This window comes from Odocoileus virginianus, chromosome 7 (genome assembly GCF_023699985.2).
Source record: "Odocoileus virginianus isolate 20LAN1187 ecotype Illinois chromosome 7, Ovbor_1.2, whole genome shotgun sequence".
In the NCBI taxonomy this organism is placed as follows: Eukaryota; Metazoa; Chordata; class Mammalia; order Artiodactyla; family Cervidae; genus Odocoileus; species Odocoileus virginianus.
Window position 1 is genome coordinate 19,187,445 of NC_069680.1, and position 26,125 is coordinate 19,213,569.

The 26,125-nt window shown below is 48.1% G+C and overlaps 2 protein-coding genes across 6 annotated transcripts in view; both read right to left on the reverse strand.

Moving 5' to 3' along the window:
- Positions 1-5,294: 5,294 nt before the first annotated feature.
- SPMIP5 (sperm microtubule inner protein 5) lies at positions 5,295-12,798 on the reverse strand. 2 transcript variants are annotated; one of them, XM_020902703.2, is made up of 6 exons: positions 12,750-12,798; positions 11,484-11,549; positions 8,216-8,434; positions 6,394-6,580; positions 5,779-5,879; positions 5,295-5,659 (listed from the first exon to the last, which is right to left on the reverse strand). In XM_020902703.2, the coding sequence occupies exons 2-6, from the start codon at positions 11,536-11,538 to the stop codon at positions 5,514-5,516; spliced, it is 708 nt and encodes a 235-aa protein (XP_020758362.1). In that variant the 5' UTR covers positions 11,539-11,549; positions 12,750-12,798; the 3' UTR covers positions 5,295-5,513. The 2 variants fall into 2 exon arrangements, with proteins under 2 accessions (XP_020758362.1, XP_070326354.1); XM_070470253.1 differs by lacking the exon at positions 12,750-12,798 and adding an exon at positions 12,614-12,724.
- A 1,917-nt stretch (positions 12,799-14,715) lies between these two features.
- HSPA12A (heat shock protein family A (Hsp70) member 12A) overlaps positions 14,716-26,125 on the reverse strand; it is a 169,385-nt gene continuing 157,975 nt past the window's right edge. For all 4 annotated transcript variants that reach the window (XM_070470254.1, XM_020902694.2, XM_070470255.1 and 1 more), the window contains 5 exons: positions 22,529-22,615; positions 21,863-21,967; positions 20,916-21,174; positions 20,154-20,257; positions 14,716-18,927 (listed from right to left, as the gene is read on the reverse strand). In XM_070470254.1, coding sequence (XP_070326355.1) covers positions 18,290-18,927; positions 20,154-20,257; positions 20,916-21,174; positions 21,863-21,967; positions 22,529-22,615 — 1,193 coding nt within the window. In that variant the 3' untranslated portion in view covers positions 14,716-18,289. The remainder of the gene's footprint in view (positions 18,928-20,153; positions 20,258-20,915; positions 21,175-21,862; positions 21,968-22,528; positions 22,616-26,125) is intronic.

Below are 26,125 nucleotides of genomic sequence, written 5' to 3' on the forward strand. Positions count from 1 at the left end.
AGGAGGTGGGAGGGAGGTTCAAGATGGGGAACACATGTAAATCCATGGCTGATTCATGTCAATGTATGGCAAAAACCACTAAAATATTGTAAAGTAATTAGCCTCCAACTAATAAAAATAAGTGAAAAAAAAAAAAGCTGTGGTACATATATACAATGGAATATTACCCAGCTATTAAAAAGAATGCATTTGAATCCATTCTAATGAGGTGGATGAAACTGGAGCCTATTATACAGAGTAAAGTAAGCCAGAAAGAAAAATACTGATACAGTATATTAATGCATATATATGGAATTTAGAAAGATGGTAATGATGACCCTATATGTGAGACAGTAAAAGAGACATAGATGTAAAGAACAGACTTTTGGACTCTATGGGAGAAGGCGAGGGTGGGATGATTTGAGAGAATAGCACTGAAACATGTATATCACCATATGTGAAACAGATTGCCAGTCCAGGTTTGATGCATGAGACATGGCGCTCAGGGCGGGTGCACTGGGATGACCCTGAGGGATGGGATGGGGAGGGAGGTGGGGGGAGCGGTTCAGGATGGGGGACACATGTACACCCATGGCTGATTCATGTCAATGTATGATAAAAACCACTACAATATTGTAAAGTAATTAGCCTCCAATTAAAATAAATAAATTAAAAAAACTCAACTTTCAAAAAACTAAGATCATGGCATACAATCCCATCACTTCATGGCAAATAGATGGGGAAACAATGGAAATAGTGAGAGACTATTTTCCTGGGCTCCAAATAACTGCAGATGGTGACTGCAGCCATGAAATTAAAAGACCCTTGCTCCTTGTAAGAAAAACCATGACCAGACTAGACAGCATATTAAAAAGCAGAGACATTACTTTGCTGACAAAGGTCCATCTAGTCAAAGTTATGATTTTTCCAGTAGTCAGGTATGGATGTGTGCCGGGGTCCAGCCCCAGCAGGATCCAGGGGAACCCTCAGGATGAACGGCGTCGGCGAATGAGAGAGAGAGTGAGACAAAGCTCAGGGCTAAGTCTGAAGTTTATTTTTGCACGGCTCCTTTATACCCTTAACAACATCTTTGGGGGAAGTGCATATTGCTTACACACAGATCATCTTAAAACATTACAGCAACTTGACCTTCAACAGAAACTGGATGTCACCCACATACTTTTTCGTTCACACGGGTCTTTCTTATCATTTGGCCTTCAGGCCTGCTAACATTTTATGGCTTGCACCTGGTGTGACTTAAGCAACTTCAGTAGCCGACCCTGTTTTTCTTATAATTAATCTATTAATCTTTCTAATAAGTGTAATCTCTATGGGAACTAGATAGGATTACATTTTTACAGAACAGAAATGCGAAGGACTGCAGAAACAGTAGATATGGCACAAAACAGGCTCTTAGTCTAAAAGTTAACTACCTGCAAGAAGTCGCCAGCTAATCTCTATCTAAAGTATTTTCCATTAGGCATATTTGTGGCTATCATATTTGTGGAGCTTTTCTCACAAATGGCTTTTGTTAGCGTACTGTGCTTAGGATGTTTAGAACAATCAAGAGCATTTTGTGCAATGAGATCACACATTTATCAAACAAGCCAGAATGCCAGCAAAATGTTTGAATGGAAGCATTTCCTTCATCTCTGGCCCCTTCATAGGGTACAGGTGTCCAGATTTATTAATTAGGGTTTTAAGTTGGTCCTCATTCAGTGAAAGAGGAGCAGGAGAGCTCTCGGCAGGCAACACAAGAATCTGCAACAGGGCAAACAAGAACAGCAGAAAAGGGGCGAGGATACAGGGTGGGGTAGAGGCCGAGGCCAACCTGGAGGGTCCCTTATCCTAGACGGCCTTGCCTGTCAGGTTTTTTCCTCGCGACCTCGTCATGGACGGGGTCCCGGACAGCCTTGCCTGCCCGGTATTTTCTTCATGACCTCGTCACAGGCAGGACCTCCCATAACGGCTCCCAGCAGATGTGAGAATTGGATCATAAAGAAAGTTGAGCACTGAAGAAATGGTGCTTTTGAACTGTGGTGTTGGAGAAGACTCTTGAGAGTCCCTTGGACTGCAAAGAGATCAAACCAGTCAATCCTAAAGGAAATCAGTGCTGAATATTCATTGGAAGCTGAAGCTGAAATTCCAATACTTTGGCCACCTGATGTAAAGAACTGACTCATTGTTAAAGACCCTGATGCTGGGAAAGATTTAAGGCAGGAGGAGAAGGGGGCGACAGAGGATGAGGTAGTTGGATGGCATCACCAACTCTATGGACATGAGTTTGAGCAAGTTCCAGGAGTTGGTGATGGACAGGGAAGCCTGGCATGCTGCGGTCCATGGGGTCACAAAGAGTTGGACACAACTGAGTGACCGAACTGAACTGATCCCTTAATTTCATGGGCAGAGACTTCAAAACTTTGGGTCCAGAACAGACATCTGCAAACTCTGTAGGTTAGGGACAGTGGAACAGGCAGTGCCTCCCGTGTTCTTCATTTCTGAGGGGCCGGTGTGCATGCAGCAGCCTGGACCACCAGCCTGAAGCAGATGAGGGATGGATCTCCTTCCCAGACTGTGGGATCACTCTCCCAGGGTGTTAAAAAAAAAAAAAAGCTGGAAAAACTCCCAAATATTTACTGAACTTGGCCTTAGCCCTTGAAAGATCATGAAGCTACTTTCTATTGAGTTGTGGCCTTTTTCCTTTAACCATGGAATCTCTAAAAGATTATTTATTAATTGCTTCAAAAGAGGATTTTACCAATTCAAATAAGGAAAATATTTTTTGAATGTGAAAACAATACCTGTTGGCTGTAGAAAATTGGGACAAACACAAGAAGGTAAAAAACACCAATAACACCATCAGCCAAATAATCACTGTTAGTATTATGGTTTAGCTCCCTTTGCCCCTCCAACCTCATTTTTAAACAGAAAAACAGAATTATTGTGTGTGTGTGTGTGTGTGTGTGTGTGTGTACTCATGGGTTTTATTGTTTGCTGCTTTTTGCACATACTATTACCATAAATATTTTTCCACAATAACATTCTTCTATCACATTATCTTTTTAAATTAATGATTTACTTTTGGCTGTGCTATAGATCTTTGTGGCTCTCTCTAATTTTGACAAACAGGGGCTACTCTTCATTGCGAGGCACAGGCTTCTCATTATGGTGGCTTCTCGTGTGTGGAGCTCTAGGGCATGCGGGCTTCAGTATTTGAAGCATGCAGGCTCAGGAGTTGTGGTGCATGGGCTTAGTTGCCCCATGGCATGTGGAATCTTCCTGGACCAGGGACTGAACCTGTGTCTCCTGCATTGGCAGGTGGAGTCTTATCTATTGTACTACCAGGGAAGTCCCATGTTATCTTTTACTAACAGGATGCATTGTAATGTCACATCCCATTGGGTTTGGGGTGTTGTTTTGTATGACACTCATCTTTTACACACGTCTTCAGTTGTTCCCCAGGTAGGGTTCCTTTCCATTTCTGTGCCCTGCACCCTCTGGCTGTCTGGTGAACCTTGGACCTCTTCTCAGAACAATGTTTTTTAATGTATAAAGTATAATACATGAGAAAATAATTAGCAAACTAATTATATCAAATTGTATCAAGCAACTGAAAAGAAAAAATTCGTGATAAGTGTTTGCTTATACATACACTGAAGAACAATGTTAGAGAATAGATACAGTATCTTCAATAACAACTATAATTACAAGTACTGATCAACATTATTTCAAGCTGTTTGCAACAAATGTCATATGATATGAAAAGATCTGGGATTTATATTGGGCCAAGGTGACAGGTACAGCTGTGGTTTGTTGCCTACATTCATCAACAAAGGAAATATTATATTTCACTTGGAGGTGAGTGAAAACAAAGGTGTAACTTTTTTCTCATTCCAGTTCTTTATTTCCTATCAGAGTCAAAGACATGACTACTGATTTCTACCCATGGAAACTTGGGGATCCAGAGAGCCCAGGTGAAAATTCCCACCTTGGGGGAAAACTCCCAAGAGTAGCTCAGTTCATCTTTTGCCCCAGCAGTTTTTTTTTTTTTTTTAAAGTCTTTATTGAATTTGTTGCAATATTGTTTCTATGTTTTTATGTTTTGGTTTTCTGGCCATGAGGCATATAGGATCTTAGCTCCCCAGGCAGGGATTGAACCCACACTCCCTGTGCTGGAAGGCAAAGTCTTAACCGGGGAAGTTCCTGGCCTGGCAGGCAGTTTTGAATCTTTCGATATTACTAACAATGGCCTCATGACCGCAGGAACTGCTTTTGATTTCTTCTTTGTGCCAACGGCTTCAGAGTAAAGTCAGTGAGAGTGCCTGTCAGTTGCAAAAATTCAGCCAGTATTAAGGGTTGAATTGTGTCTCCCCCTGACCCCCGGCTCCCACCCTCCCCCAAAAGGATATATTGAGGCCCTAATCACAGTACTTCAGAATGGGACTCGTTTGGAAATACGATGGTTGCAGGTGTAACTGTAGTTCAGAAGAGGGCATACTGGAGAAGAGTGAGCCCTTAGGCAGTATGACTCGTGTCCTCACTAGAAACAGCCATGTGAAGACACAGGGACACAGGGAAGTCACACGATGACAGAGACTGGAATTATGCACCAAAAATCACCCAGGATTAACAGCCCACCCAGGAGGTGGGCTCCCCAGGTAGCTCAGAGGTAAAGAATCCACCTACCAATGCAGGAGACGCAAGAGGCTCGGGTTTGATCCCTGGGTCAGGAATATCCCCTGGAGAAGGAAATGGCAACCCACTCCAGTATTCTTGCCTGACGAATCCCACAGACAGAGGAGCATGGCAGGCTACAGTCCTTAGGATTGCAAAGAGTTGGATACTACTGAGCACACACATGCACGTGTGCATATGCATGCGCATGCACACGCGCACACACACAACACCAGGAGGTGAGGAAAAGCAAGGAATGATTTTCTCCCAAGGTTTCAGAGGGTGCATGACCCTGCTAACACCTTGAAAGTGGACTTCCAGAACTATGAGACAATAAATTTCTGCTATCCTATCCCACCCGGTTTGTGGTACCTGTGCAGCAGCCTTAGGAAACCAGTACAATGGCTTTCCTGGCCTGGGGTTCTGAAACACTAGGGTTTGGGGGGGCATGGTTCTGTGCCCATGTTGGGGACTGCCACACCATGACCCAAGGTGACTGATGGGGACCGAATCATTAGAGGGCTGGGTTAGAGCTTCAGCCACAATGTTACCACCCGTACAATATTACCCTGGGGTCAGGAAGAGACGGTCCCACCCATCAAGGTCAACGGAACCTGCAGAAAATCCACAGAAAGCTTCAGAAGGCTGAGCAGTGTTTCCTCTTTATACTCACACAACGATAAAAGGCCTTTATCAAGAATGACATATTATTGCCCAACGGTCAGGATGCAGGTGGCAGTGAAAAGGATTCTTAGGAACTTTCCCCTGTGCCTGTTGGGTGTGTGAAGCACTCTCGTGTGAGGACGGGAAGCTTCTGATCCCCCGGTAATATCCGCCTCTCCTTAGGAAGCTCTCCACTCCTACCCTTCCATGTCCTTTCCTGCAGACAGCGGCTCTAGATAAATCTTCCCGCCGCACCAAACACTTGGCCTCTGAGTACAGTCACACGTCATCAGGGGCCTAGGGTCCTCCATCAAGGCTCGGCTGAGGGTAGGACACCTCGCACCTGGAAGAGAAACCAGCCCCACGCATTGCAGGCAGGTGGTCCAGCGAAGCAGAGGGGCTACTGCAAACATCCGGTCCCACTTTAAAAACAGCAGGCCAGGAAAGAAAGTCCCTCCTTACCTGGAATAGAGAAATCCGGATATTTTGGCAGCAGCCCTTCATGCAACAAAACTTTTGGAGGAGGAGTAGGAGGAGGTGGTGTGGACTTAACTCCATATATTCTAAAGTAAGAACAAAAGTCTTAGTTATTCCTTTTACTAACGATAAAAATAAGTATAATCTATGCAGGTCCCACACAAGCATGGTATATTCATTTCTGATCCTGACGATTTACCCTCAAGGATCATCATCTCCATCTTACAGAATAGAAAACTGAGGCCGCAAGCGCCCCACTCCCAGCAGTGTCCTGCCATCTCCTTTCCTCAGCAAACTTGAACCTCAGGTTGCTGCCAGGACAGGGGGGCACTGTTGGTTTTTACTCCCAGCCTCTCCCTGCAAACCAGCAAAGACCAGAAGCAGGGTTCCTGGAGCCTGCTGGGCACAAGTGGGGGGCTGGAGGGCAGGACGTGGCTGCCTACTTGGAAGGTCCTGCAATTACAAACGTGGCCGCCTTGCAAAAACAAATCAGACACACAAAAAAATCAGTCCTAGCTTTGGGCTGGGGGCATCTGGAAACCCTGATGGGCTCTTCCCCTGGTTCTTGCTCTCTGCAGTTACCACCCAAGCCAGACTTACTCCTCATATGGTTTCAGATGTGCTTGTCTGGCCCGCTCCACGAGGTCCAGGAAGTCCCTGTAGCAGTTTCTGGCCATGACGGTGTACCGCGTGGCGCAGCCTAATTCAGTGACCCTGGCTCTTGGCAGGTAGCCCGCCCAGCCGGGGATGGGGGGCTCATGGAGAGGTTTCTTTATGTTCTTGCATTCTATAAAAAAGATGCCATGCTTCCTTGAGGGCTTTGAGAAGCCATCCAGTGGGCAGCGCTCCCAAGCCAGCCAGCAGCTCAACAATCAGCCCTGGGGATAGCCCCAGGCTCCGAGACGTGATGAGGACAGCTACCACTGGTTGGTTTATTCTGTGCCTCTGCATTTGGTGGGGCTTTACATAGGCCCTCCTCTCTCTCTCATCTCATTGTCTTACAAACTCTAAGAAGTCAGTGCTATTACCACCAACACTTTTGTGGAGCAGGACACTGAGGCCTCAGAGAGGTGAAGAGAATCTTGGCTGAGGTCACATAGCAAGGAAGTGACAGGGCCAGGATTTAGACCCGTGTTTCTCTGATTCCCAAGTTATTGCTCTTAAATGGATCCCACCCTTTTCTCAGACTAACAACAACAACACAAAAGCTTCAGGCATTTGCTGCTGACCTACAGGAGAAGCATGTAGGTCAGGAAAAGGCACATCACACCTAGCTCTGGCCTCCTGGCGGGTGGACCTTCGGCAATCTCACGTCTGTGAGATGAAAGATAACTGCCTGCCTCTGTCTCCTCCAGTTGCTGTAAGAATTGAATTAGACCAGAAAGTCCCAGAACCTCAAAGTTGGAAGGCACCCTAGGGAGACTCTAGTCCATCCTTCCCTGCCTTAGGTGAAGGAACTGTACCCAGAGAGGGGAAGCTACCTGCCCTACATCACACAGCAAAGAGTTACAGAGCTGGGCTAAAGCCCAAACTCTTAGGCTGGTGCTTCTTAGAATGGCTTGGAAATTTCTAAAGCATGGCAAACATGTGAGTTAGCATGTGTTGAAAAGTCCCCAGTTACAGTAATAATAATAAAGGTAATCAGTTCATTACTTTTCCTGTTGGATGTTAGACCTTAAAAACCAGCTAGGATAAATCACTGTTTTGATGACTAACATTACACAGTCATATCATCAGTTGTTTTTTTTCACTGTTATTATGGTTGTTATTCAGTGCAAAAGCCCCTCCTGCCCAGCTAGCACCTGGAGGAGCTGGGTTCAAACCCCAGGTCTGACCTCAGACAAGGGACACTATGCTCAAGTGGGAATAACAGTATCGACTTCATACGGCTGTCATGGGTGGTTAATGAAATAATGGTGCCAGGCACAGAGAAAGCAACTGAAAAGTCATAACTACTGAGGCCACAGGGGCTTCCCAGGTGGCGCTAGTGGTAGAGAACCCGCCTGCCAATACAGGAGACATAACAGATGTGGATTCAATCCCTGGGTCAGGAAGATCCCCTGGAGGAGGGTGTGGTGATGCACACCAGTATTCTTGCCTGGAGAATCCCATGGACAGAGGAGCCTGGTGGGCTCCAGTCCACAGGGTCGCAGAGTCAGACACGACTGAAGTGACAGCCGCAGCTGCTCTTGGAACCTCCGTGCTGACCACCCAGGGAACTGACTACCAACACCCTCTTCCCCAGCTGTCTCCCTCTCCCCCTGGAAATATTTCTTTCTCCTTCGGAGCAACTGAGCCTCTCCACTTTGCATAGACGCCTGGGGATCTGGAACGGTACTCTCGGCGGCCGCTCAGCAAGCCAGCCAGGCCTTGCAATGGGGCCCAGCGTGAAGGGGGGGGGCCAGGGTCCAGAAGCCAGTACCCAGACTCAAGGGATGGTACTGCCGGTAATACTGGTGCAGTGTCCGCAGGACCGTCCCTTCCGAGCGGACAGGTTTCAGTTTGGGGGCAGCGGCCACAGAGCAGTGGAATTCCTCCAGCCGGTCTTTATACCGCTGTGTGTTATCCTGGAAGATTTTCAGACAGTGGGCCATGTTGTCCTCGCTGGAGGTGCCCTGGCAGCTCAGGTAGGGCACGAAGCCTGCAAGAGTCGAGGGGGAATCGCAACCTTCAGCAAGATTCAGATCCTGCCCAAACCCCCAGAGTCTCCACCCAGCCCTGGCCATTTCTTCCTTGGCCGACAACACTGCATTTCCCCAAAGGCCATGAATACAAGCCGTGCTATTGTTTCCACTGCCGCTGGGTCCTCCCAAGGCCACAAAAAATGACCTTGGAGTGGGGAGGGAAGGCCCGTTTCCACAAAGGCGATGACAGTAATGTTCTTTGATAGCAAAGCCACCGATGTCAGCCCGAATGGCAAATGGGGAAAGCGTTTAATGGGCCAAAATGATCGTCTGAGGAGTAATTGAAATTATTCATCTTTTTAGAGAGAAAGCTTATTTTCCTTGACACTTTCCAAATGCAATTTGGGATCTTTTTTGTCGGACCATCAGAAAATTGCGGGCTTATTAAAAGCTGAGACCTATTACACAAAAAGGTAAATTCATTATCTGTGAGACCCACCCTGAGCACAATTTTTCAGCATTTCCCACAAAATAACATATAATCATTACAATTAGTATGGGTAAAACACAACTATTTATTTAAACTGGATGCTGAATCCTAAGTACTATAATGCTGTCATAATAAGGCCATTTTTAAAAAGAACAAAGAATGGAAAAAAAAAAACTGGTTAAGGCTTAGTTTTAAATTGCAAATAAATAAATAAATATATAAGTCTCATTATTGAAGCTCAACATTTTTGCTCTTATCCCCAGGTAAGAATAGCTGGCCTCAGAGTTGAAGGCAGTAACCCTCACCCTCTGCACTGGAAAGAAATGTGCTCTGGAAGACTCGAATTATTAGACTGTTCTTGACAGTGCTGGAAGCCTTCCATCCACTATCCAGGCTCCCAATTGAACTTGGGAGATTAAAAGATATGCTGGACAATTAAAAGACAATTAAAAGCTACATTAACAACATAGAGGAGACCCTAGACACCCAGGGACCTCATCACAGTGGTTTTTCTTCATCAGGGTCCACTTTGATCTGCATAGATTTTATCTGATTGCATATATGTATGCACACGTGTACACACACACACACACACACACACACACACACACAGAAATACAAACAGCATTTATTGAGTCTTGCTAAGGGCCAAAATATTTCAAATGTATGCCAGCTCCTTTAGAGACGGATTTTATTTTCTTGGGCTTTAAAATCACTGTGGATGGTGACTGCAGCCATCAAATTGACACCTGCTTTTTTATAAAGAAAGCTATGACAAACCTAGACAGCATATAAAAAGCAGACATCAATTTGCAAACAAAGGTCCATATAGTCAAAACTATGGTTTTCCAGTAGTCATATATGGATGTGAGAGTTGCACTGTAAAGAAAGCTGAGCGCCGAAGAAGTGATGCTTTTGAGCTAGGGTGCTGGAGAAAACTCTTAAGAGTCCCTTGGACTGCAAGGAGATCAAACCAGTCACTCTTAAAGGAAATCAACCCTGAATATTGGTTGGAAGGACTGATGCTGAAGCTCCAATACTTTGACCACCTGATTCAAAGAGCCAACTCATTAGAAAAGATCCTGATGCTGGCAAAGAGTGAAGGCAAAAGGAGAAGGGGGCAACAGAGGATGAGATGGTTGGATAGCATCACCCATTCAATGGACATGAATTTGAGCCAACTCCAGGAGATAGTGAAGGACAGGGAAGCCTAGTGTACTGCAGTCCATGGGGTTGCAAAGAGTCAGATACCACTTAGCGACTGAACAACAACAAAGCTCTTTTAATCTTCACCATAATCTTATGAGGAATCTATCCCTACCCCGTATAGTGGGTTGAATCAATAGATCTACCCAAGTCCCACCCCCTGAAACCTGTGAAGGTGAACCTATCAGGAAATAGAATCTTTGCAGATGTAATTAAGGATTCGGAAATGAGATCATCTTAGATTTAGGATGGACCCCCAAATCCAATGCCTAGTTTCCTTCTAAAAGAAAGGAGAGGGAGGTTTGAGAAACAAAGACACAGAGACACTGAGCAGATGGACACAAGAAAAGTCATGGGAAGATGGGGGCAGAGACTGGAAAGATGCCACCACAAAACAAGGAACACCAGGGGCCATCAAAGAGCGCAGTCCTGCCCATACCTCATTTCAGACTCCTGGCCTCCAGAACTGTGAAAGAATAAATATCTGCTGTTTTACACAACAGCCCTAGGAAACGAATACAAGCATTTTATAGAAATTTCTCCTTACCATACAGAGGTAAGTAAACTGCTTACAATCACGTAGATAATGGCCAGGAAGAGATTGGAATCCCAGTTTATTAAAACCCAAAGCTTATTCTCTTAACCAACCAGTAGGACCAGGGTGAGGATGGGCAACCTTGGAATATTCTCCACGAATCTCCCCTCCTGAGAATACCTGTATGTGAGAGCAGAGAGCTTCTGGGGAGCACTAGGTTCATCACCCACCGTGATGTGATTTAGTAAATTCTCAGTAGCCTGGAAGGCTGAGAAGGAGAAGCCTTAGGATAGAGTGACTAGTTCTCCTGACTTGCCAAGGGCTGAGGGGTTTCCTGGGATGCAGGACTTTCAGTGCTAAAACTGTGACCATTCCCAACAAACCAGAGTAACTGGCCACCCTCCCTCCAGGGGACACAGGAAGACATGGGACTGTAAGGACAGCCCTAGTGCTTGAGAACAGCACAACTTGGAAAGAGGAACAGAACCTCAGTTTACCCATCTGTGTCTACCCAGGTCCAAATGCATGGACGAGACATGAGATAAGTGCTTCCTGGATACCAGGCCATGTCCTGGGAGATTCGAAAGTGAAAGTGAAAGTCGCTCAGTTGTGTCCGACTCTTTGCGACCCCATGGAACAGTCCATGGAATTCTCCCTAGACTACATTTCTCCACTTATCAGAACCCAGTGATCTGCCATCTTCAACAGTGGAGCACTTTCAACAAGTCTCGTAAATGCTAAAGTGCCTGTACTGGTCCATTAAACCTGTCAGACATGGACAACGGGGCAAGGAAGAGACAGAGATGGTCTCCCTGCCAGCCCCATCACCACTTACCACTGTAGCCTGGTGTGATCGGCATCTGTCTCATGAAGGTCTTGGAAGACTCCATGATTTTGCTCTCTGTTAATGAAGGGAAGAGGGAATGAAATCATCTCATCAAAAGTCCCTTCCTAGAGAACTCACTGCACATGTGCCAGAGCCCTTGGGAGTAAGACTAACCTTGCCAGGGAATTGGGACAGAGAGAAAGCACCAGCATTAGCCAAGGATGCCACTAAACATTCAATGTGCAGGACATAATGAAGAATTAGAGTAAGCTGAGGCTGGAAAGGATCAGAAGTCTCTAAAGTTGGCATGGAGTCCAAGCTGGGGTTGCAGGGGTGGCGAGGTGGGGTACCACACAGCATCAGTTTACATGGATGCTGTCTCCAGAGCCAGACCCCTTCCTCCTTCTGGGATGGCCTGTGCTTGCCTTAATACAGGCCAGGTCCTGCATCTGGCATCTACCGTGCGCAGCCAGTTCATCTCAAAAGTGATGCCTTCGTGGCCAGGACAAATGTCCTCAGGGGTAGAGGAGAAGGTCTCCATCATGGCATACTCGGCAGTGATGGGAATTTTAACAGTTCAGACATTCACTTGCTACCACATGGCTGAAGACAGGACTGCATTCCTGCGATTTCCTTCTCCAGGGGATCTTCCCCAACCCGGGATGGAACCTGGTCTCCACTACTGCAGGCAGATTCTTTACCATCTGAGCCACTAAGGGAAGCTTTATTAAATCCTCACCGCTGCCCTAAGGGTTAATTTCTGTTTCAGTCCCCATTTTACAGATGGTAAAATAAGGCACAGAGAGGATAAGCAATTTGTTTGAAGATTTCTGCGTCCAAGGAGGTCAGACCGTCTAAACCCTGGGCGCAGGATTGGCGGTGGTGGTGGTTTAGTTGCTTATGGACTTGAGCCTGCCAGGCTCCTCTGTCCATGGGATTTCCCAGGCAGGAATATCGGAGTGGGTTGCCATTTCCTGCTCCAGGGGCTCTTCCCGACCCAGGGATCCAACCCACGTTTCCAGCGTGGTGGGCGGATTCTTCACCGCTGAGCCACCTGGGAAGCCCGGTGGGGACAGGAGTGAGTGCGTGCGGTTGGGGAGAGGGCGGCGATCTGCGCGGGTGGATGGTGGGCTGCTCACCACGCCCTGAGGCCTGCCTGGAGGAGGCCAGCAGGGATGAGGCTGGGGAGGAGCTATGCTGGGGTGGGGCCGGAAAGCCAAGCAGAAAGCGCGGACATCCCGCCGCCCCACTCTCGCCCCACTCCAGGGTCCTCACCTGGGCCGGCCTGGATCACGGCCCCACAGGCCTCCCTGCCCACGCCTGGCCTCCACCGGACCACCTGCCCCCCCCCCCCCCCCCCCCCCCCCAGGCCTTTGTGCGCTCACCCCTCCCGCGGGACGGAGGGAGGAGACAGGGGGCGGAGTCGCACCCCCAGCCTGCCCCTCCCCCTTCCTCAGCTTTCTGCCTCCCGACTGGAAGCGCCCCCAGGAGTCAGAGGAGACTCGCTCAGCGTCTGCTCTTGGGGTGAAATCCAGGGATTTTCCCAGCAAGATTTTGCTTCCGAAGCTGTTCTCTGTTCAGGGTACACGGTCTCCCGCAGGTGAGGCCTTTCTGGGTATGGAAATTGGGTGGGGGTGTGCACTGAGGAATCCGGCTCAAAGCCAGCTTTTCTTATGTGGACACTGGGGAGCCTGGGCTGAGGGGGAGAGGATTGGTGGGAACAGGCCTCGGCAGGGTTGGGGGGAGCAGTCTGGGAGGGACGGGGAGGCTCTGTCCAGGCGGCTTCCCTTGGGCCTCTCACACCCCTTCACCTGCAGCCTGGTGTCCCTTACTAGGAGAATCTCCAGGTGGACCAGGACAGTAAGCGTGAGAAGGGGACCAAACACCCAGTGAAGGATGCTGGGCAGGCAGTACCATACTCCTCCTGACCATCCTCATTTTATGGGAGCTGAACTTTCACATTGGTCTGAACGCAAGATGCCCTCTGTGTGACCCGGATCAGGGATTGCATGGCCTGAACAGACTGCCAGTTCCAGCTGTCCCCTCTACAGATGAGGAAACTGAATCCCGACTGCCTGGTGGCCCTACTTTCACAATACATATTTCACTCCACCTCCCAGACTTCCCCACCTCTCCTGAGGGGCACTGAACTTCAGATGAAACTTCAGTGGAGCTACCCCCTTAGGAAGAACCCATACCGTGGTGCTGGGAAAGATTGAAGGCCAGAGGAGAAGGGGACGACAGAGAATGAGATGATTGGATGACATCACTGACTCAATGGATATGAGTTTGAGCAAGCTCCTGGAGATGGTGAAGGACAGGGAAGCCTGGCGTGCTGCAGTCCATGGGGTCACAAAGAGTCGGGCACAACTTAGTGACTGAACAACAACAGCAGGGTCCTAGGGCTCACCTCTGACTCTCCAGAAGTTTTTAGAGCCACCTCTGGATGGAGGTTGACCCAGACTTAGAGTCTGGAAGAAACACAAAACCCTAGATTCAGCAGCCAGCTAGGTGTGCCTGCTGGGACACCAGAGGACGAGCCAAGTCATCCATCCTTGGCCTCTTGCTTTTCTTTTTACATGACTTTCATTTAGGTGCAGTGGAGTTGTGAGTGGTCACTGTGGCTTTTCTGCCTTCTTTCTGGTGGGGCTGCTTTCTTTGACCTCAAGAGAAAGGGGGCTAATGGATGTTGATGAAGGCTTGGTTTCCTGTAATCAGAGGAGCCAGTCTTATTGGTGTGTGTGCTTAGTCGCTCAGTTGTATCCAGCTCTGAGGGACCCCATGGACTATAGCCCACCATCTATGGGATCCCTAACTTGTCTGTCATTCAACACTTAATTAATGCCTGCTGTGTGCAAAGGAAATCCTTTGACAGTTCTCAAAAACTTGAACCTCAGATAATATGCCAGGGACAACTGACTAATGGGTCAAGACAACAGACCTCTGCCCATGGAATTTTCCAGGCAAGAATACTGGAGTGTGTTACTGTTTCCTCCTCCAGAGGATCTTCCCGACCCAGGGATTGAATGTATGTCTCCTGTGTCTCCTGCTTTGCAGATTCTTTACTCACTGAGCCATCAGGAAAGCCCATCTTATTGGAGTGAAAGTTAAAAAAGCTTGGAACACCTAAGGACGGACCTGAAAATCAATTTCCACCAGAGATGGGGTAGAGGGGAAGGTCAGTAATGTATCTATAATTCCATTTACAAATTTAGTGGGGAAAAAAAAAGTCCAGGCCATATGAGATCCAGAGTTTTGCTTTATTAGACATCTATGAAGAAGAGTTTGCAGATACAATCAAATTGTGAACTGCTGCAAAGTTCTGCGAAGTTTTAATTTATCCTTTAGTGAACAGACCCCAGTGGCTGATATTTTAGAATACAGTTCCATATTCCAAGCAGATGAGAGATGTGATGTTATGGCCAACAACTTTATACTAGTCATCCACTTAAGCTGTTTCCCAGCATAAATATGCAGTTTAATCACAGCTATTTCATCTCTACCATGTGTGATTCGATCTTCGACTAATAATGCATTTTGACTCCTGTTTATATTGGTGCATGCGATTCTTTGCCACCCTGGCAATTAACCAGACCTGGACTCTAAAAGCTAAACTTGATCTAAATAACATTCTAGGGGTAGGGCAGGCTCTGTAATCTGGACTCATCTTAGCCATCCGTCTGCAAAAGCACTTGTATGTCTCCTTTTTCCTATCGTGTCTGTCTGTAACTTGTCTGTCATTCACACTTATTAGTGCCTGCTGTATACAATGGAGATCCTTTGACAGGTCTTCTTCTAAGAAACTTGAACCTCAGATAATATGCCAGGGACAACTGAGTACTGGGTCAAGACAACAGGCCTTTTAGAAACTTTCTAAGATCAGAAAACGTGCCCCAAGTGTATCTATCCAGTGCTCTTACTCTAGAATATTTCTGGGGGTGGGGGAAGGAGAGGGGAGGGATGGATTTGAGGATTCTAAGTGTGATTATTAGGACTGCATCTCTGGGGACATTAGAAAATCCAGTAAAATCATCACCCCCTCTCCATTATCTTTTTGCCAACATCGCAAATTTCAACCATTTCCTTGAAGAGAAATGGTGAACAAGGAGACATTCTTAACAGAAGGCGGGAAAGGCCTTACATTAGCCACAAAAAGGACTTGACTCTATTACTCACACTTAATCCAGTAGGAAGGCTGAATTTGTGTACTACCCGATTCCTTCCTTTGATTCTGGTGTCCTGAAAACATCACCATTTTGCCCTCGGAGTGATTGCGTTGCCCCAAAAGGAGAGGTTGCCAACCCTACAGGGCACATTTTTTGGCGGTTTCTCTGCACAGTCATGTGGCTTACAGAGCCAGACGGTTCAGCTCTCAAAGACAGGACAGGAGAATCAATACATTATTATGCTTCTTTAAATATAAACTGTGAACCTTTGGGAAGGATGTGCATGTGTAGAAAGCTCTGATGAAGCTGTCGACCCATCTGGTCTATTTCTTAGAGGACTCTGACCCTAGGCACCGCTGTCTATTGTTGAGTCTACATACACAGTCCGTAGCTTAGCATCAGTACAAATTAAGCACGGTCAAGAAATGAAGCCATGGAAAATTAAAGGCAGCAATGTCATCAACAAAATTCAATGAGCATTTCCCCCTTTTTTCTTTTTTAACAAGAAAAACACATTGTAGAAATCAAGATTCTGTACAATTTTCTAATATTATATGTACATAAAATTATATTATAACTCAATTGAAAAGTCTTGTTTGTAGAGTATGGCTGGCAACACCAAAGAATGACCCAGAACATTAAGCTTTTGAAGCAGAGCAGGCAGCAAGAGGACCCTAGCGCGCACACCTTTGTGCCTGAATGCGAAACCCGGCTCCTAAGGATGTGACTAGCATTCTCCAGTTCTCTGCTGTGTTCGTGTTTCACATTCTAGTAGGGAATTCTGCAGCAAGCGATGTGAAAAAGGAGACGCGTTAAAATGAAATTGGAAATGCTGTTTAAAATCTGCATATGATAATGGGCTGTGATAATGGGTTTGTGAATCCGACTCGACTCGCGTTCAAAGTTAGTGGCTCAACCATCTTCCCCTCTTTTTATTATACATGCCTTCGGTGATTTAAAACTGACTGAACTCCAGCAGGTGGAAAAGACAGCTTTGAACAGATCAGAAGGGCTGTGAGTCAGGTTCTGGATTCTTTTCCTGCAGTTGGCTCCTGAAAGTGGAAGACTGGCTTTGCAAGTGGGGAAGGATGGGGAGCAGGCACACACACCAGTTGGTTCATCTGCCCCATTCTTCAGCTGCCTTTCTTCCAATCTCTTTCCTCCCAGGCCCTGCCATCCCCAAGCCAGGTGGAGCTCCAGCCCCACTCCCCAGAGGGCAAGGGGTGGGCTCCTGGCCCTTCACTTGTAGATCCTCTCCCTCAAGGAACCTAACCAGAGGCTGCAGTCTGTGCCCCAGCTTTCAAAAAACCTAGTTGGGAATTTTCAGATTCCAATTCAGCCACAGTCCCCTCTGGCATTTACTAAACAATGCAGATTCGGATTCCCTCTCAAGTTCATAAAAGGGAGAGGATCCAAGAACCTGTTTTTAAGAAGCCCCCAGGCGGTTCTTGCATGGGAGATCCGCAGATCTGCTTTGGAAAAAAAAAAAACCAAAAAAACAAAACAGCTTCATTCATTCAGTACGGATCTCTGAATGCCTGTAGGTAAAATCTTCAGTTCAAGTTTAGAAACGGAAGATTTTAACGAAACATTTCATAGAACAGATTCTCTGCCTGTGTGTCACTAATGTAGTCTTTCCAAAATGTGGAATTAAATGGCCAAAACTCTTAGGGAGATGAGGGCGAGCCGGGAGGAGGGAATTAGTTGAAAATATGTGTGCTAGTTGAGGAAAGGGGCTGCTCCAAAGCCTGTTCCCATGTTCACACCCAGGCTTGGTGATGTGAACAAGGCAACCTGCGGCTTCATTTTCTCATACAGAATCCTACCAGATTAACTTGTTACTTATGAATTCAGAAATCAGGATTTGGCCTTTGGGGAGTTCTTTCCCAGCATATAAATAACCTGGGATATGTCAGTAGCTCGATATCCATTTCCCTCGAAGCAAATTTTCACCTGCTGAAAATCTGAGGTGTCAGCGCTCCCACTCACAAATCCTAGCGGATTAGCTGAAGCTGCAGTTATTCTCCACTCAACCTATTTGGAAGTTAAATTATGAGAACCTAAAATAGTGCCCAGTGTAGGCAGGCTTCTCTCCCACCAGCTAAAAAAACCCTCCAAGCTCCCACTGAGTCACCACTTCCAATCACATGATGATGAAAAGGAATTAACTGCAGATGGATGGCATTTTATATGGACTGCCATCCAAAATATGTAAAAAGAAGTCTCAGAGAGATGAAGAGTCTCCTCTTGCCTCAAAGATCATATTTCAAATCTGGAAAGGTTGCGATAGGGCATCCTAAGTTCTACGGAAGGGAGATCTCTTTCAACCCCAGCCCAATCACTGCTGCAGAAATGTACTGATTCCCTTGTCAGGCGGGCGTTCCACCACTTTCACCTGTGAACACTAGCTGCTCTTCTAGGATGCTCAAACTTCCAATTCCCCAACCTCCATCTTCACTGCCGACAGTTTTTCTGACTCCAGTGTGCCCTCAGAAACATCCCCTAATTATGTCTAGTCCTGGCTGTTCCCCGCTGGAATTCAGATGGGTGATGGCAAGGGTCAAGGGCAGGCAAAGAACAGTCAGGGTTGAGGTCAGCAGATGCAGGTGAGCCGAGTCCACGGCGGGGACAGGCGGCGGGGAGGGTCGGTTAGTAATTTAAGAAGTCGATCCCAACCTTGACACTCTTGGAAGTGGCTATATCAACGGCAGTGGCCTTGATCTCGGTGTCCCCGAACTGCATGAGGGTCTGGATCTCCCTGCGGGCGGGCACATTGGTACTGCTGGCCCCGGTGAGATCCAGGCGCAGCGTGCCGCACTTCTTCACCCCGGGGTCGGTGATGAAGCTCACGTCGTCCAGCTCGGAGCTGTAGATGTTGATGACGATGACCAGCTGGGAGGGCTTGGCCGGGGTGTAGCTGCGCTTCACCAGCTCGCCCAGGGCCACGGACTGGTCGGCGGAGATGAACTTGTCGAAGACGTCGGTGCACCAGCGGGTGCCGTCCTTCACCAGCAGCTTCTCGGGCGGGTGCTTGCCCTCCACGTAGCGGTTCAGCACGCCCACGCCGTAGGTGAGTGGGGACCGGCGCACCTTGATGACCGCGGGGTCCAGCCCGAAGAGGACGGCGCCCTTGAGGATGGTGAGGCCCACGTCCTGGGGGATAATGACGCGGCACTTGTCGCCGAAGGCAGCCTGCACCGCCTGCTGCAGGAGGGGCGCCTCGGCAAAGCCGCCCACCAGGAAGAGGAACTTGACCGTGGACACCTCTGGCTTCTGAAACAGGTCCCCTGAAAGGGAAGAGGAGGGGACAAGCGACTTGTCACCAAAAGCCAAGGGGGACTGGGTGGCCTGAGGATGTGGGGAATGGACCAAATGGAGGACACTTTTGGTCTGAACTCAAACAGAATACTTTTGCAGAGCTAGTCCTTTAAGGAAAGGAGGTTTGATGGGCTTCCCTGGTGGTCTAGTGGTTAAGAATCCGCCTCGCAATGCAGTGGACACCAGTTCGATCCCTGGTCCAGGAAGATTCCACCTGCCGCAGGGCAACTAAGTCCATGTGCCACAACTACTAAAGCCTGAACACTCTAGAGCTGCCCGCACACTCTAGAGCTTGTGCTTGGTAACAAGAGAGGCCGCCGCCTGAGAAATCTGCATGCGCGCTGCAGCCGGAGAGGAGCCCCTACGCACTGCAACCAGAGAAGGGCCTTCAGGCAGCAATGAAGACCCAGCACAGCCAAAAACAAATATATATATTATTTTTAAAGAAAGGAGGTCTGTACATCAGTACGCTCAGGAATAAAAACTCAAGCTACTGCTAAGTAGAAACCCATTTTCACAGCGAGATGGTGATCAGTTTAAGGAGTTCTTTGTTAGGTGTAAGTGAATACCCCATCGCCCTCTCCAAACCTGCGGTTCTCTGAAGTGAGTCAAGGCAGGCTGTTAGAAATATTATTCTTTGGTTTTCATCAAATTCCCACCCCACCCCTGGGGGTTCTGATTGGCCAGGTACGGAGTGGGAAGTGGAGACCCTGGATACTGGAAGAGGCCCTGGTGAGTCTCCTGTGTCCCCAGGTGAGGGCCCTGGTGTGTGTGTGGTGGCGGGGGGTGGTGCTGGGGGGGGATAGACCTTTCTTTGGTTTACACAACCGTTCCTCCTTCCCAGCAGAGGTTATGGTTTCTAATTTATTCTGATAAACCAAGGACCATCCATTCACTAAGGCCTGTCACTTGATGAGAATATTGCTTTAGAGGTCCCAGCTCCCTGACTTTTGAAGCCAAACAGAAAGCCCAGGTGAGGAGGGCCTCTGGGCTGCTCTGCAGTACCTGTGGCCCAGCAGCTGCCCTCATACATGCCCAGGCCCTGCCCACTCCTGCTGGGGCCCTGACCCATGGCGCCAAACTCTGGACCCCCTGCCATCCCGATTTCACATATACTGGTGGGTAATGCTGGAAACACCATTCCCCATTCTTGGCTCTGCCCCAGGGAGTGGCCAAGCCCTGGCTGATCACTTACGGAGATGCTCAATGATGCTGTCGATAGTCGGCTTAAAAAGGGCATTCATGGCGTCTGGACTCATCCTCAGCATCCCCTGTGAGGACCACTTGACAAAATCCACACTGTGGGGCGGGCAGAGAGAGAGAGAGAGAGTGTAGAAACGATACCCCAGTCACGGGCCCTGGCAGAACAGCTGTCACATCTGAGGGGGCAAGGGGGTCTGAAAGTCCAAAGACCCCTTAGTAATACCCTAAACCACCAGGATCTAGACCCTTAGGAGCTTAAAAGCTAAGGCACAACCTCTTCCATTTCTCTTTACTTTGGGCTCTGGCCAACCCTCTCCTGATACAGTGAAAGCCAAAGTCTCATGCAAAAGACAGGGTGATAATTCATTCAACAAATATTTACTGAGCACCTACCACCTATGCCTCAGGTTCTGTTGTGGACACTGGGGACAAAGCAGGAGCCAAACTTCCCTGCTTTCGTAAAGCTTAACTTTTTAGTGCATAATCATAGCTAACACATGGATAGCACTTTCTAGGTCCCAGGCGTTGTGCTAAGCGTATACGAATTCATTTCACCGTCACAGCAATCCTTTGAGCTAAGTGGAATTATCATGTCCATGTTCCAGATGAAAAAACTAAGGACCAGAAAAGTTGAGTCACTTGCCCAAGGTCACACAGCAAGTGTGTAGGATTGGAAATCAGAGTCCACAGCCCCTTCCTCCCTCCCATCAACAAGTTCTACCCCTGTCCTGAGCCAAATGTGAGCCCGACTCACTTGCTCTTCCTCAAGGCGTGCTCCACGCTGTGTCCCCGGAACTTCTTGTAGTAGTCGATGAAGGAGAAGGGCAGGGTGATGTTCAGTGGGTTAGTTCGGTCCGGGGCAGCCGCTCTTTTTCGAGACTCAAAGGCAATCATTAAGTCAACCCAGGCTGCAGGACGCTTGATTTTAAATTGCTCAATAAAATCCTCTCCGAATATTTTACACAGAAGCTTTTCGAATTCATAGTCTACTCCTAAAGATCCATAGGGTCCACCTGGATCAAGAACAAAATGGGAGACCACTCTGTTAGAAACAGAATCCGAAGTCTGAGAAGCAGCCTACCCTGGGTTTTGCCAAAGACAGTAGCTCAAACATGGGCCCACTTAGCCAGCAGACCACAGCTGTGTGTTTTTACTTATTCTTTAAAACCCTTAGGTTCTTCTTATTCCACATGGGAAAACTTGCCTATAGAAATCATTTGTCAGCAATCAGTTTAAAATTATTTACATTTTAATTAAAATCAGTGCATTTAGCTAATTAGAAGCATCATGGCATTCCTGCCCAAGAAATCTAAGGACAGCGTCTGGAAAGCCAGCAGACCTCACCAAGTCCCTGTGATCTACTAATTACTCATCCTTCCCATGCCCATTAAGAGGACGAGCATGTCCTTTGCTTTTGGTGGTCTCATCCTGGGACCTCCCTGGAAAGTTTAGCCACAGCACCAAATCACAGGTGATGATCGTGGCCAGGATCTGAAACAGGCTCACTTTAGGCCCACCCAGTTATGGAGGTTTATGTTTAAAGGCCATTTAATGGCATTTTGCTCTCTGGTCTCACACATCCATACTGCTCATAATCCCACATGCTCATGGCATTGAATGAGATGCTGAGAGAAATCAGAAATGAGCAAAACAGCTCAGGTATGAGAAAATTAGCCATTTCCCTCATTTTCTCAGGCTCACCTGTTGCTTTGTACAGTTCTTTCAGATGTCCCTCTGGTAGCCGTATCTGATGGACTGTCAGGTCTACGGTGCCACCGCCACTGTCCACCACCACATACTTGTCACCTGGTACAAAACAGCTTATACAGACCACTTGTCCACTGTGTCCTGGAACAATCTGGCAGGTGATGACAGTGTACCCAGCTAAGCTCCATCAATACCCATTAGTACAATGGTTTTGCTTATTAGCAGCACAGAGAGTGATTTATGACTAGAGAGAATGAGATAATGTCTGCCCAGAATTGCCGGTTAGCATGGACTGTGAACACAGATGAATGAATCTTTGAGACTAAAGCATTCATGTCACACGACAGTGCATACCTGGCACGTACAAGTCGCCAACTTCCTGCCAAGGTAAGAGCACCATCGAATGACCTGCTGTTTAACACAAGGCTTACTCTGGAACTGGTGAGTTCCAGCTCCTACTTTTCTTCTGAAGAGCCTATATGGTTTTAGAACATGCAAAATTACAGCTCCAAAAAGAGCTCTCCCTGGGCAAGCAGGTCTGTAAGACCAACTGATTTGGAACATTTTCCAAAAGTGTAAAAGGAACAAATAGGAGTGCATTTTTGGCAACACACACACACACAAAATCCAGCAGGGGCAAACGACATTCAAGGACACTACCTTCTTCCAGCTCGGACCAGATTTCTCCTATGACATTCTCCACCAGAAAAGTCCGACTCTGCCGATTACGTCGTATGTGTTCCTTAGCTAGTGGCCAACACAAAGAGAATAACAACGGGTGAGAAAGCATGAAAGAGCCACAGTCCCTGAAGTCAGTGGAGGTGAAAGAGCATGGGAGGTTTGGGAACAGAACATTCGGTGATCTTGATCAGAATGATTACATAAATACAACATGGGGGATGACAAAGCCAGCTCTTCCACAGCAAGGAGCTATTGCCACCAGCCTCGATCTATTCATCTGCCTGGAGATCGCCAGTGCCCTGCTGAAAAGCTCACCGTGGTGAGAGTCCCTTCCTCCAGGAACAGTTTCAGGGGAATGAAAATAAGATAGGTCAGTTTCCTGGCTCTGCTGCTCTAGGGAGGACGCTGTCTGCCAAATGGCCTGCAGTGCGCTTGGTTAAATAACTTCACGGCAAGGAACTTGGTCTGATCCGTGGAATGTGGGGTGTGTTTTCCTAACTGGATCGGGGATAAACCGGCCAGGAGCCCTTTCCAGACCCCGTTGAAGTCGATATGCTCTTCCGCCACAAGGTGGCGCGGCCGAACCTAGCTAAGCCGGCGCCGCCTTCTTCCTGCACGATGCAGGACAACCTAAGGGTGGCTGGGGTACTTAGTGGCTGTGATGCCTGGCATGGGTACTTCATCTCCCGCTGGCTCCCGACAGCCCGGTGAGATGGACAGGGCCCAAATCAGCGTCCTGTGTTCAGACGAGGCACCCAGGTCAGGGAGGCCAAGGGACTTGCCGTTCCCACGACTCTGTCTTGCAGCCTGAAAACGAAGCCTCAGACCGCGGACCCCCTGCCTTTGAGACTTAACAATTTAGAGTGAAGTCTGAAAAAGCAGAATACGAATGTGAAAAGGAGGGAAAGATGCTGTGAGAGGGAGTCTGGGAAGCACCAGAGCACAGGCACGATGGGAATTGAGGCAAATCACTTAACCTCTCTCGGCTTCAGTTTCCTCATCCATAAAATGGGATGATACTACTTGACTCAAGTTCCACGCAGGCTGAGCAGGGACTGGCCCTCTGATTTGTTGTCAGCACCCACTGTGACACCAGGCACACAGTAGGTGATGAGGAAAGCAAAGCACCAGTATGAGACAGAGAACCCAAAAAACGACCCCTCCCATGAACAGCTTAGAGCAATCCTGGTTTTACCGACAAAGGCTCTAATCCACCACTCAGCCCCCCACCACATTTTTAGTCCCTCAGCCCTACAAATCCATCTGCTGCTTGTTATCCAATAAAGGACCCTTGACCCACCAGCCTCCTTCAGCAAGGAGCACAGTGTTCACAAAAGAACATCTCCTCTGGGGATTAGAAGGGCAAAAATCAACATCGGGCCAGCCTTAAGTTCCTCAGGCCATCCCTGATTAAAGAGCTCCAGCAGGCCTGGGAGGGGTCCCCGAACTCAGGGTGTCTTCCCTATTCCCAGCTCCAGATAAACTTACATTGAACACTTTGCAGTGGGTACTGACTTTCTAAAACAGTCTAGGTGGCTAAGAAAATGGCATGTGTAAAAAACGGCCAGGTGAGGCTAATAAAATACGTTCTGAGCTCTCAAAAAATCCTGTTTTTCAGGCACATACGCCCAAGATTGTGAAAAATGGAGCCTTTACTAACGTCCTTAAGGCTTTTTGGAGTCAAATAATACCAACAGGAAACCCTGCAGGGCTGGGGACACAGTGCCAGCTCGGGGCTCCTCAGTGGTGGCCACTGGGCGTCCGTCAGGGAGGGGCATCAGAGGGCAGAGAGTGGCCGGGGTGGGGGCTCAGGCTACTGATGCCATCCTGGGTACCCCCTGACTAAGCACTCTGCCAGGCCTCCCCACACAGCACTCTGTCCTTCTGGACGGGAGGTTCTCACCAAAAAGCAAGGTTAAGATGGAACCCCTGCCTCACCGACCCTCTGAGGGGTGGTGGCCGACAACATGAGGATTTCAAAAACCAAAGACACCCCTCTGAGCACAGAAAACAACAGCAACTTCCACAAGGCACAGGACACAGACATGGGGCAGTGTGGGCATAATAGGATATGTTAAAGGAAAGAGAAACGAAAACTCTTGAGCTCTTGGGAAAGGCAAGCATTCTGACAGTTCCCTCATATGTGAATGTTGTACTTAAGAAGTGTCAAGGAGAGCTGTGTTGAATTAGCTAATTGTGGCATGAGCTGCTATCTATGAACAACTGAGTAAGAATCAGTATATGAAATAGAGAGCCCAGTCAGACATTCCCCTTTTTTCCAATTAAAACAACGATCCTGAATATTTAAAACGTGAATGCATTGGGTTTAGTTAGCAGTGAGGCTAGCCTTGTGAGAAAAAGGCAAATCGAGCCCCGAGACTTGGAGGGAAGCCTGATTCCGTTCACTCTGGGTGAATCAGATCCAGGCGGCAAAAACACATGGCCCTGGCAGGCTGAGGGGGCAGCAGCCTGGTGACAAGTGAACTTCTTGCCACTGTCTCATGGCTCAGGTTCCCAGACTCCTCCATCCTAGGTTAAAAATGCAGAGCAGTGGCCACTGGGCCAGAGCCACCTAGTAAAGAGGTGGCTGGGCAAGAATGTGCACTCGCCAAGGGTGAGCCTGGGCCCAGCACCCCAGGCAGTGCAGAAACAGGCTTCGAGCTGAGCAACAAGGAAAGCTCGGGACCAACTGGTGACAGTCCTCACTCATGTCATCCCTCTCCTCCTCCAGGACCTGGGCCTTCCGGGGCAGGATGGAGGTGGGCTGGAGTGATGGGGGGTGGTGGGGAGGAGGGTGTTTGCTCTTGAAGTCCTCACTTGGGCAGAGAGCTCAGAGCTGGGGTGCACAGTGCCACCCCCCACAGCCCCTAAGCACCCGTGTTCACCCACGTGGCTCTGACTGACCCAAGGTATCTGCAGACTCCATGGCCCTGGACAGATCTACAGAGCCCTGCATTCCAGGGGAAAGCAGTTCTGAGGAGCAAGCTTGTGAGCAACTTGCGTATCAGGTTTTTTCATAATTGTCACAGACTTTTTGGCCAACCCAATATTGGAGAGAAAAAGGCCCTTAAAACGCCCATCGTGGATCTCCCAGGGAGCTCATTTTAGGAAGGGCTCCCTTCCTAAATGAGCATCAACCCCTCAGGGCAAGTCCGTCCTTTTCAGCTCTAGTCTCAGGTTTATAGTTAAGATTCACAATGAGCGCATCAAAGCGGCCCCAATGAATGAGTCAGCAATAAATCAACAGTCTTAATGGAGGCATTAATAACAGGCCAGTGGAATTAGATTAAGAATCAGTTAATAGGAAAGCTTTAAAAGCCTAGTAAAATGCATGGCCAAGAGCCACTCTTGGACTGCTCTCACATCCTTGGAGAGAAGGGTCCTCCCCTTAGGCACTTGGGTGGGTGATGAACTAGGGGAACCACTACTGAGTTTACAGGGTCCTTGGAGGGGCCAGGTCAGGGGGAGGGTTGCTGAGCATAGAGGTACTTAAGTCCAGCCTCCTCCAGAAGCATCTTGAGGTCTCCTGACGGCACTGAGTGCCTTTGCAAACTCCGAGGCAGAGACACATGCAGG

Excerpts from the sequence above, each read along its gene's own strand:
- SPMIP5 (XM_020902703.2), bottom strand. The coding sequence starts at position 11,538 with ATGGAGTCTTCCAAGACCTTCATGAGACAGATGCCGATCACACCAGGC. Across the intron at positions 5,880-6,393 it reads CATCTGAAACCATATGAGGA|AATATATGGAGTTAAGTCCA; the intron begins GTAAGTCTGGCT and ends TTCTTACTTTAG. Across the intron at positions 5,660-5,778 it reads TCCGGATTTCTCTATTCCAG|GTGCGAGGTGTCCTACCCTC; the intron begins GTAAGGAGGGAC and ends TTTCTCTTCCAG.